At 36.1% G+C, this 12,050-nt stretch overlaps 1 protein-coding gene across 5 annotated transcripts in view; it reads left to right on the top strand.

Moving 5' to 3' along the window:
- The window catches only part of CPEB3 (cytoplasmic polyadenylation element binding protein 3), a 178,538-nt gene that overhangs the window by 67,573 nt on the left and 98,915 nt on the right, over positions 1-12,050 (top strand). For 4 of the 5 annotated variants that reach the window (XM_026481651.4, XM_044378035.3, XM_044378033.3 and 1 more), the window contains 2 exons: positions 501-660; positions 10,611-10,667. In XM_026481651.4, the coding sequence (XP_026337436.1) occupies positions 501-660; positions 10,611-10,667 (217 nt within the window). The remainder of the gene's footprint in view (positions 1-500; positions 661-10,610; positions 10,668-12,050) is intronic. The other variant, XM_026481652.4, reaches the window with a different exon arrangement.

A 12,050-nucleotide genomic window follows, 5' to 3' on the forward strand; every position in this document is an offset into this window, starting at 1 on the left:
TAATGAATATTAAAGATACCCAATAAAATTACATTGAAACTATAGTCACCTTTTGATTTTTCAGGAAAGTGATACTGTTTGTAGACTGAGAGTTCTTAATTATGGACTTCCTCTAGATAAAAAATTCTCTGTTCATTTGAATAGAATGTTTATTTGACAATGGAGCCGGAGGAGAAGGACTGAGGGCAGAGTCAACTGGCTTGACTCTTTCCTTTGAATTACTTTAAGTTCTTTAGAGAGAAAGTCTGAAGTAGTGGGACATATACATTAAAGAATATTGGAGAAAAGGATGCAATTAATTATAGAAACTTGTATTAAGCTTAATTTTGCCAAATCATTATTCTTAATGAAAAGAATGTGTGTTATTAGAACTATCTGGAACTTTGATTCATGTCATCAATCCATGGCAAGAAGCAAATGATATAGTATTAATTTTATGAAGTAATTTTATGTATTGTCATGTTCTGTGTTTTTTTGTTTTTTTGTTTTTTTTTTTTTAGGACCGGAGTAGGCCGTATGACACTTTTAACTTGCACTCGTTGGAGAACTCCTTAATGGATATGATAAGGACTGATCATGAGCCTCTGAAAGGTAAACACTACCCTCCCAGTGGCCCACCAATGAGTTTCGCTGATATAATGTGGAGGAATCATTTTGCAGGTTAGGAATATTCATATGTCCATTCCTTGCTTGGTGTTTTAAATAAAAATCAGCTTCTTAATAATTGTGATTTTTTTCTTTTTTTTTTTTTCCCGTTTGTTTTTTTTTGCTTCTGTAAAGCATTGTGGAATGTATTTAAAGTTGATTTTTTTTTTTTAACCTGGGTTTAGCTACCTACAATAATCAAGGTTGATTGCTTTAATCATAATGTCTGGCAGAAGCATGTGTTGGGTAGCATGAGACCAGAAGTCAAGTTTTCTGGGCTTGGTGCGTTTGGAATCCTTAGCTGAACCTGCATTTAAGTCAAAGTACACTGCAAGGAAATGTGAGATTTAGTAAACCAATCTCCAAAGACTACTTCAGAAAACTGCATAGAAAAAGAGTTCCATTTTATTAAAATATAATCACTCTCCTCATATAGGAAGTATCACTACACAGACTTAAGAGCAGCCAGTGATTCTTTACATTCTCTAAGGCTAAAACAGAAAGAAAATGTCTTAAAGTGTGTAAATGTTTTGGGTTAAATGTAAGGCAGAAAGTCCCAAGGTCAGCAGTATTAGGACTTGCTATTTTTAGAGCCCATGTAAATTCAGGTTAGTGGTTGATGTTACATTCCTAAGTACAGATAGTTCTTTTTATGTGTTATGGGACTTTTTAGGGGCCCTGTGATATTTTAAAATACCGTAATGGAAATTTCCTGTGGAAATATCCACTTGTGTTTAGAGCCTAAATATCTGAAAACTGTGAAGAGTTGGCCACAAGAATGCCCATCTTGTTTGAATCCTTATGTTCCCTGGAGCTGTGAGGAATTGGATCCTCTCTGGTTCTCTCCAGGCTTTTATATAGATTGTGACTGACTATGAACACCTGATAGTCATTTCCTCAAGCCACCTCAGAAATCCATTTCATCATTTTCTTGTCACACTCATGATTTTCTGTTGCTTTCCTCAATTTCCAGTGAAAATAAAGTAGTTAACAGGCTATCAAGAAAGTAAAGGATTTTGAGAAAAGCTGTATTTTAAGGCCTTCAGAATTAGAAAAAAAGATCTTTCATTTATTCATTGTTATATTTAGTCACCGTTACCACGTCTTTGCTCAGTTGAAAGATTAGGTACATGGTAATTTAGAGAATATTTCACTTAGAAGTGAGAATGGTGTTAAAAAAAAAAAAAAACCAGTGATATTCACAGACTGTTTTGTGTTTTTAGTATCTTCTAAGGCTGCATTTGTCTTCCTTCTCTACCACAAACAGCTATAAGCCTCTCCTAATTATTCTAAAATATTCAGCCTTTGTCCTTTATGCATACCTGTTTTATCTTGATCTGTATTCTTTTCTTCTAGCAATAAAAGATTATGAAAGGATCTTATATTATAGTCTGTAAATAATTTTCCAGAATTTTGTGAATATTGTTTACACAGGAGCTATTGTGCCCTGTTCAGAGTAGCAGTGGCAAAGTGTAAAAGAGGGTACTTCACTATGGGGTAATGTAAACCCCTTATTCCATTTTTGGAGGCGCCTTTTTAAAGTGCGTGTCCAACTACCTCTGCATATATTTCTCTGCCACATTTGCAAATGTGAGGTTTCATCTGTAAAAGTCTTTTGCATTGTACTCACAATATGTCCTAATAAGTTGGGAGGCGTATAATATGTACTTTTTTGCAGCCTTAGTATGCTTGCAACTTCTCTGTTCATCATACCACCCACCTTGATTTCCTACTAATGGACTATTTCCCATGGTCAATTACATCACCATGTCATTGTCCTCTGGTTAGAGTGTTTGAGCTTCCTGCTTCCCTTTTCCAGCTGGGAGACTTTTAGATCTGGCCTATGGCACCATGTATTTGATTCTTATTACTTCTAATAACATAATTATGATGCTGGCATTTTAAAGGAAAAATTTTAAGTAATTTTTGACTTAAAAATGGAGAAAATTATAATAACAAAAATGTAACTGAAAAAATAAACGTGATAGTGTATCCTTATTTTTATATATCTTACGTGGTAAACGTTATCCATGATTTTATCTGATCTTTATAATTTATTAATAGGCCTGAACTTTGGACTCTTAGATTGTTTCCAGCTTTTTCTCCATAATAGGTGATGCTGCCATGGATAAGTTCTTGCACATAGCTTTTCCTTAAGGTAAAGTCATAGAGAAGATCTCTGGGTCAAAAGATGCAGACATCTAGGTGAACAGAGCTTTAAGAGAAAGGTGGTAGGCTAGGGGACTTACCATGTGGCTTCCCTAGGAGTCTGTCCAAAAACACTTTCTTCTACTCCATCCTGTTTTTCCTCCTACCTTTAATATCTTCTCCCACTTGACGATGGGAGCACTTTTTTGAGCGTCTCAAAACTCAAGTTACAGAATCATAGGTTTTTGTATGCTTGTTTTGTTTTTCTTCCTGGAGTTTGATTTTCTTTAGGAAAAAAATACTTTCTTACTTAGTGTGGGAATTTCAGATAGTACATTAAAAAAACAAAAAGGAAAGTGAAAAAATAATCCGAGACTTACTACCTAGAGATAACAAAGATTATTATTTTTATTAACATTTTTCCAGGCATTTTATATTCTCTTGGTAGGAGATTAAATTTCAACTTAGCCTTTCTGACTTTGCAGTCATTCAAACCTGGGTTTGAATCCTGGCTCTGTCTCTATGGCCGTTGATCTAGATAAATCAGTTAGCCTCTTCAAAGCCTTAGTTTCCTCATCATTGAAATAAAGCACCCACTTCATGGAGTGGCTGCAAAGGTCAGATAAAGTTCCTTGAGACTAGAAACTGCTCAGATGTTATTTTTTTTTTTTTTTTGGCTGACAGTGGTAGTGGTGTGCTATTGCCTGGCCTGGGTAATAAATTAAACCTTATATTCCTACAATATTTACTTTCCTTTTAGCTAGACTGTAGCTAAATGTTAAAAGCTTTCAGATGCAAGTTGTCAAAATTTTGTATTTGCCATAGATAAGTAGTGATTACTGAAGGATAAACATTTTGTCATTATAAAAAATCACCTGAAGGAGAAAGGAAAATAATCCTCTTAAGTTATGTTGGCTTTCCAAAATTGTGTATCTAAACAATGTAAAGAAAATATAATAGGATATCACATTCATGAAAAATAAAGTACTTCATGATGTATTTAAAGTGAACCCAATGAAATATGTTCACAGCAAAATTTCGTCTTAGAAATGTATGCAATGAGGGGTGCCTGGGTGGCTCAGTGTTAAGCATCTGCCTTAGGCTCAGGGTGTGATCCCAGAGTCCTAGGATCGAGTCCCACATCAGGCTGATCTGCTGGGAGCCTGCTTCTTCCTCTCCCACGCTCCCTGCTTGTGTTCCCTCTCTCGCTGGCTGTCTCTCTCTCTGTCAAATAAATAAATAAAATCTTTAAAAAAAAAAAAAGAAATGTATGCAATGAGGGGTGCCTGGGTGGCTCAGTTCTTTAAGTGTCTGGCTCTTGGTTTCAACTCAGGTCATGATCTCACGGTCGTGGGATTGAGCCCCACACCTGGCTCTGAGCTCAGTGTGGAGGCTGCTTCAGATTCTCTCCCTCTTCCACTCACTCTCTCTCAAATAAATAAATAAAATCTAAAAAAAAAAAATGTATGCAATGAGAAATCCCTTTATTTAACTGTTAGTGGGAGAAATGACAGAATAGGAAGTTCAGAAAGTAATGACATCTGTTTTAGTAAAGAATTTTATTTTTTTTTAAATATTTTATTTATTTATTAGAGGGAGAGAGAGAACGAGCAGGGGGAAGGAGCAGAGGGAGAGAGAAAGAGAAGCAGACTCCCTGCTGAGGAGGGAGCCTGATATGGGGCTGGATCCCAGGACCTGGAGATCATGACCTGAGCCAGAGGCAGTCGCTTAACCAACGGAGCCACCCAGGCACCCCTAGTAAAGAACTTTAATGGTTTTTCAGTCACATTTATACTTATACTCAGTAAAACTAAGGCAGTCTTGAAGATGTTTGTGGAAAATATCGAAGAGTCTCTACCTCCTCCCCCATGATAAAAATGTCAAGTAATATGGAGGAAAAGTTGAATTAAGCTTTCTTCACAGCACTTGAGGAAAGTGTTGTTTAGTAGTGTTGATCAGACCACAGCACCCTTATTTAAATAAAAATTAGACTAATTTATTTGGCTTCTTAAAGATATCAAACTACAGTTCTTGGTTATAACAGAATAACATATTAATAATTATCAATCATCTTTTACCATATTATGTATGACTTTTCCTATTGTTTATTTGAGAGAATGCCTCCAAGAAGTGAGAAGGATGGTTTTGAGAAGGGTGATCAACTAATGAAAACTGTCCCTTATTTCTTTTCTAAGTGCAGAAATCCTTGGGTTGATAGAGATATGAGTGAGACCTAGGAGAGAGGAATTGTTCTCTGCATACTTTTCACGTGGGCTGAAGGGAAGGAAAGCCACAATTTTCCTTACAACTATGAAGATTAAAGGGATTTCTGGCATTGGGAGAGGTAGGATTAAACATAGGGAAAAAGCGAGCACCTGGGTGGCTCAGTCGATTAAGTGTCTGCCTTCAGCTCAGGTCATGATCTCAGGGTCCTGGGTTCAAGCCCTGTATCGGGCTCCCTGCTCAGCGGGGAGTCCTCTTCTCCCTCTCCCTCTGCCCCTCCTCCCTACTCATGTTCTCTCTCTCTCTCTCTCTCAAATAAATAAATAAAATCTTTAAAAAAAATTGTTTGCTGTGAAGATAGGAAAGATTCCTCTCTGTACCCTTCTTATAGGTGTTCCCCAGCTTGCTACTAATGATGAAAGTTTACCTAGCCACTGGGGAACCCCTATGAAAATCCAGGGTCATTAGGTCTGATTAATCATAGCCTCCCTTAGGATTAACATTCAAAGAGTACAAAGTGATAAGAGGAGGGATAATAGGGAAATACCAAGCAGAGTGTTGGGCAGTGTAGGTGACATTGTAAAGCAAGGTCCATCCCCTGGTTGGGGTAGCACTTTATAGAAGATATCTTGGCAAAGAGTCCCCTTTCTGTCATCCATGTAGTCTCCCTCTTACAACAGAAGAGTAGACCTGGCTGACTACTTGGGGGTTGTACCTGATGAAACATTTCTATATATTTGAATTTTCTCTTTCCTCACTATTCGTGGAACTGAAATTTGAAAAATGAAAAGACCAGGTGTCAGTTGAGAACTGATATTGAAGGGTTTGCTTTTCAAATGTATACTGAATCTGGGAAAAAATAACTATCTTCTGATAATAGTGCTTTAAAACATTTAAACTGACAGAAACTTGGAAGAAATAAGTGCCACCCTTTTGGTGTTATGGAAGCATTTTTCTTTATTCATCATAATTTAAATTTAGTATTGTATAGCCTTTCACAAAATTGGCCCCTTTTGTGATATGTCGAGGTTCCCTTGTTTCAGAAAAAGTGCATCTTCATTACATTTAGTTTGTTCCAGAAAAATATGCTGTCTCCTTACTTATATTGTTGCTTGAGTTCTATTTTTGTGCTACCTACCTTTGGCCCATAGCAGTTTGTCTTGTATAAAAGTTAGCAGAGTCTACAAATTGTTTGGGGCACAGGTTCTGAGTTAGCAAAAAGTGATTGTTCTGTTTCTATACAAGAGGGGGTAGTAAATACAAGTTGAGTGATTTTTTTTTTAAATAAGAATCTCCCATTAATTTACTCAGTGGTCCTTTCTATATAGCAGTGTAATCACCTGAGAGTTTTACTTATTTATTTTTTAAAGATTTATTTGTTCATTTTAGAGAGAGCACAAGCAGGGGGAGGGACAAAGGGAGAGGGAGAGAGAATCTTCAAGCAAACCTCCTGCTGAGCACGGAGCCGGACACACCTGCCATCCCGGGACCCTGAGATCATGACTGGAGCCAAAATCAAGAGTTAGGTGCTTAACCCACTGAGCCACCCAAGCACCACTATCTGAGAGTTTTAAAAGAATGATTTAACTATTTTAGAGTAGAGCCTGTAATGAGGAAACATAGGAACAAAGAAATTGATAGCATGCCCAAAATTATCCATTACTGGTATGAAAAGAAACTAGAATTTGACCTCAGGTCTAAGCTCATAGCTTTTGCTTCTTTGTTCTTTGGAACATATTTAGAATACTTTAGTGCCAAAATTTTATCATTTTTCCTTAAAAGGACTTTAAAACACCATTTTATTGTATTCTTACATAATATGTTATTTATCTTGTGGATACTTTTTCTGAAGGAATGTATCTTCAATTTTATAGAGAAAATTGGTGGAAAGTACAACCCAGCAGAATATGCATTTTTCTTATAACCTTTTCTAGAATACAGCACTTACATTCTATTATGTGAAGGTCTCTGAAGGGCTTGACTTTTTAGAGCAAATAGGAATGATTAGAGGAAGATATAGCGGTTGTTCCCTATCTCATAACATATTGCAGAAGTGAAGAGGTGACTTTCGTAATTAATTATGAATTCATAAAAATTCCAGTTTTTATTTTGGACATGTAATAATATGGGTTGGTTGGACTCTGAAACTTTGAATAACAGTAGAGGTCATTTTTTATAACTAGCCTTTTAAATATGAATGTGACTTGAGCTTATGAGATTGTGATTTTCACAGTCCGGATAAACATATGTAACCCTATTCTCTAACCTCTCCCTCCAACCCCTCACCTCCATTTATCAGGCCCTGTACAGTGGGGAAAATAGGACAGTCTCAGATTTCCACAGCATCATTTAACTCTGTAAAACCAAGTATGCCTTTCAGTTTTTGAAACCTTATATTTTACACTATACTTAAAAGATAGCTGGCTGACAAGAACAATTTAAAAATAGCAGACCATAGACAGGTGACAAAATGTCACGCTGGCAGCACCAGACTGCATTAACAAAAATCACCAGATGTCACACACTTGATTCTATTTTCACAGCTGATTAAACAGCAGTATTTGTTGGACAAAAGGAAGAAAAAAGAAATGGCCTCATCTGAATTTAGAATCAGTTTTTCTTTTGCTGTTATATATTTTCTCCTTCAAAATCTCATAACAATAAAATTTAAGATGCAAAATATATTAAGAAAAAAACATATAATTCTACTTTTAGAAAAGAATCTTTACAGATAAACACTCCTTAAACTGGAAGACTATAAACCAAAGTGTTAATAGAGCTAGTATTTAATTGGTGATCTTATTGTTTGCATTTTTTTGTATCATCCAATTTTTCTCCTATGAAAATATATTGCATTTTGTAATCTAAACAATTTTTGAAGAGGTAAAGAAAGTAGCTTAAAGAAACCATAAGTGGTTTAATAGAAAGAATTTGCATTTAGTTGGGAAACAGATTGTATTTAAATAATTGGTTCTGATGGGTCTGGCGTGACACAGTTTCTTATAAAATCTTTTGTGGATGATGTTGATCAAGAGATCCACTGACGTTAGAGAGACCAACAGAATCAGGAAGGATACCAGGAAAGGCAAAAAGTTTTCTGCTTTTCAGCGAATTCTGATGCCTTCATCTACAAAACATTGCCTAAGGCTCTTTTTTTTTTTTTTTTTTTTTCTGCATCTTTAGAAAGATTGAATTGGAAGTCATCAGTGTGGGCTAGGGGATGATAATCGGAAAACTACTGAGCTTCCTTTCAGTCATCTTTTCAAGCTGTAAAGTCCTAAGACCTCCTGGAAAGAGCCCAAAAAGGACCCAGCTTCTGGACGAATGCAGAGAGGGCTACCCTTTAAATGTGGGAATAGCAGTGGTTCCAGAAACATATAAAAACTGTTATTTGATGTAGCCAATTTAAAATCCCATAATTCTTTAACATAAATGATTGTAGCATGGGAAATAAAAGAAGTTTAATGAGGATGAACTAAATTTGGGCTTGCTTGGTTTTTGTTTTTGTTTTAGAGGGGGCGGGAGGGACAGAGGAAGAGGGAGAGAGAGAATTCCAAGCAAGCTCCATGCTGAGCACAGAACCAGATGCGGGACTTGATCTCAGGACCCTGTGATCATGACCCTGACATCATGACCTGAGTTGAAATCAAGAGTTGGATGCCCAACCCACTGAGCCATGCAGGTGCCCCAAGCCTTGCTTAGTTTTCTTGATAACGCTTTATGATTTTAGGGAACACCCTGGCTTTTTAGGAACCACACCCACGTCTGAATATTCCTTGGTCAGAGATTGAAGAGACCATCTCTATATGCCATTTCCTTGGGTTCTCCTGGGCAGTGATTTTGATCTCTTGTTGGGTTTTTAGGCATACTTTCCAGTGACTGTCTATTTACTGTTAAATTTGGGTATCTCAGAATATAATGAGTAAATCACATCTAGTTCTTATGGATGTTAGTATTTGGTGGTAATGAATACAAATAAGGTCTTGATTATCTGAAAATAATAGAATATTGATATAGCTAACTAAAACCAGAATGTAAATTTTCCCTACTGATCCGCAAGACTTATTCTCATGACAGATTTTCCTATTATAGGTTCTGATCAAGGTGGTGGTAGGAGGTAGCACTCATTGCATATGGAGTAGACTATAATTTTTAGAAACTCTAAAATGACTTAGGAGCTGGAAGAACATAAGACACCAGAGTAATTACATATATAGATACTGTTAAATGTGTCTTTAAACAATGGGTAGTTTCTGAAACTCCTCACAATTAACTTCTAGTAAATATGAAAAGATCTATGAAATCAACAAAAAATAAAACAAGCAATTCTATTATTTAAAAAATGGTTCTTTACTAATATGATTTTTCTCTAGAAAACATTAAAATACATTCTAAAAATGATATTACTGTAATATAAATGCTAGCAAAATAGTTTCCATAAAATTAGAGATAGATGTATGTAACATCTTCCTCCTAATAAGTTTAAAATAATGAAAGCTAAAAATAATTTTTACTGAAAGTCCTATAATGCTTCACAGTAAAATTAGAATAATCTCCTTAGAATCCATCAATTGTTGAAGAGCTTGGTCTAGAAAACTTAAATACATTTTTTTTCCACATAAGACTCTCTGTTCCATTATTCTTTTAATATATCCACCTCCTTTTCCCAAATAATTCATGAAACACATACCAGCTGTCTACATCTTACACTCTCTTAACCCTGGAGGCTATTTGTTAAAACATCTGATTCAGACTTACCATGTTATAGACCAGAGGTTGGCAAACTTTAGTCTGTAAAGGTCCAGAGAGGAAATATTTTAAGCCTGTGGTTCATATGGTCTCTGTCACTATTATTCTTTGTTTTTTAGTTTTTATTTTTACAACCCTTCAACAATGTAAAAATGATTCTTAGCTCAGAGGTGTACCAAAATAGGCAGCCAGTCAGTGTGGGCAAATGTTTGAAATCCGTTACTATAAGGATGAAGGTCTGGAGATAAGCATTATGCCCAAGGTCATATAACTAGTTAGAGGTAAGGAAAGCTTAAGAACCCTAGATTTTTAGGCCGGTCGTTGTTCCCCACTATACCTGTTGTATAAATTTTACCATCTTTCTTCTTGCTGCCATTCTGATAATTATGTTGCGTTTTTGAGCCACTGTGAAACATTTATCTTCTATTCCCTCTATATAAGCTTCAAGTTTATATACTTCTCTGAATTCATTTTTTGCGGCTTGAATTTGAAGGGCAGTATGAATGATTGTTTAAATAAAATGCTTAATCCAGTTGGCATGTTTAAATCGGAATGCGAGAAATGCTTTAAAATTTCAGTGTATTGTAATGGAAGCTTCTTTTTCATTTTGTTTTATTTATTTGTTGTTATTGAGATTTTGGCTTGTTTTTAAGATTTTTTTCATTCGTATGTTTTATGACTTGATTTAAAAACTGTCGTAACTGCTATGGCCTTGTTATAGATTATGGCATTGTTATAGATTAATCTGTTTTAGCTTTTTGTAATGTTTATCTTTTACAGTGTATTTGAAATTATATTAAGCATTCTTTTCTTTGTGCTTAAAATAAAATTATTTTATTTTTTAGGACGCATGGGAATAAATTTCCATCATCCAGGAACAGATAATATTATGGCACTTAACAGTAAGTCTTCATATGAAATATTCTATAAAATTAGCAGTAAAGGTTACAGCATATAATTTCCACTTTCTTAATTGTTCATTACATTTCAGCCTCCCACTTAGTGCAGGATAGACCATTATTCTCTCCCTGTGGTTCTTGAAGTGTGGTCCCTGGACCAGCAGCATCAGCATTACTTGGGAACTTAGTAAAAATGCAAAATCTCAGGCCCCATAACAGACCTGCTGCATCAGAAACTTTAAGGATGGGGTTGAGAAATCTGGGTATTAACAAATTCTATAGGAAATTCTAATGCAGGCCGAAAGTTGAGAACTGCTACTCTATGCCAGGGGTTCACAAACTACAGCCCTTTGAGCCAAATCTGGCCCATTGCCTGGTTTTATAGTTTTGTTGAAACACAGCCACACTCATTCATTTAGGGATTATTTCTAGCTATTTTTGTGCCACAGTGGCATAGCCCAAAAAGTCTGAACTATTTACTGTCTGGCCCTTAAAAGAGAAGTTTGCGGACCCCTGCTGCATACCATTGGGGTGGGGGAAGGAAGGAGGAAAGGAAGAAAGGAGGCAGGTGAAGGGAGAGAGGAGGAGTAGGGTAGAGAATGTGAATGGATAGATCGATTTATTTATTCATAACTCAGGCTTTTCTCATTTTGGTGGATAGCCAGCAGGTGCTTCAAACTGGACATCAGGGGTCTCCCATTAGTGGAATTTGTGTGGGATAGGTGGCCAGCAGCTTTGCAGGTTAGAAATGGTTTTGTCAGTATAATTGTTGGGTTGAGTTCTGGAGCATCAAAACCTAATTAACCAAAAAGTCATTGTATTAGTTAATACTGGAAGAAATGTCTGGCTGGCATCAGTTCTTCTTCCTAGTGTCTGTGGACTGAATAGCTTTGCAAAACAGTCTCTAAATAGAAATTGTCAGTTGTCAGAAGGAACATAAAAGCCATTGAATCTCTCAGGACTTAGGTTTTTTTTCCTCTGTTAAATGAGTGATATCAAATTGTTCCCTGTTATCCTCCGAGATATACAAGCTGACTGTGGATGCACATAGGAGACATACTGGTAAATCTAGAGCTGTGTACAATATTACCCCTTTCCTTCCTACCATTGGAGTTCCTTAGGGGAGATTTTACCTACGTTATCTCTAAAATACGTATTCTACATTTCTTTTGGTTCTGACATGTAGCCTACCTCGCAGCGGCCACTGCTGAGAACCACGGGCAGTACTCGATGACACAGGTCCTAATCCACTGCATGCGCATTTTGTTCTAAATAGCGAGTATCCCCTCTTTTGGAGTGTCTTGGAAACTGTAAAAATTTCAGACTATCCACCTCTATTTTCTAATTTCTAAAAGAAAGGTCACTTTACCTTTAGATTATGGTACC

Source organism: Ursus arctos, unplaced genomic scaffold (assembly GCF_023065955.2).
Source record: "Ursus arctos isolate Adak ecotype North America unplaced genomic scaffold, UrsArc2.0 scaffold_7, whole genome shotgun sequence".
Taxonomy (NCBI): domain Eukaryota; kingdom Metazoa; phylum Chordata; class Mammalia; order Carnivora; family Ursidae; genus Ursus; species Ursus arctos.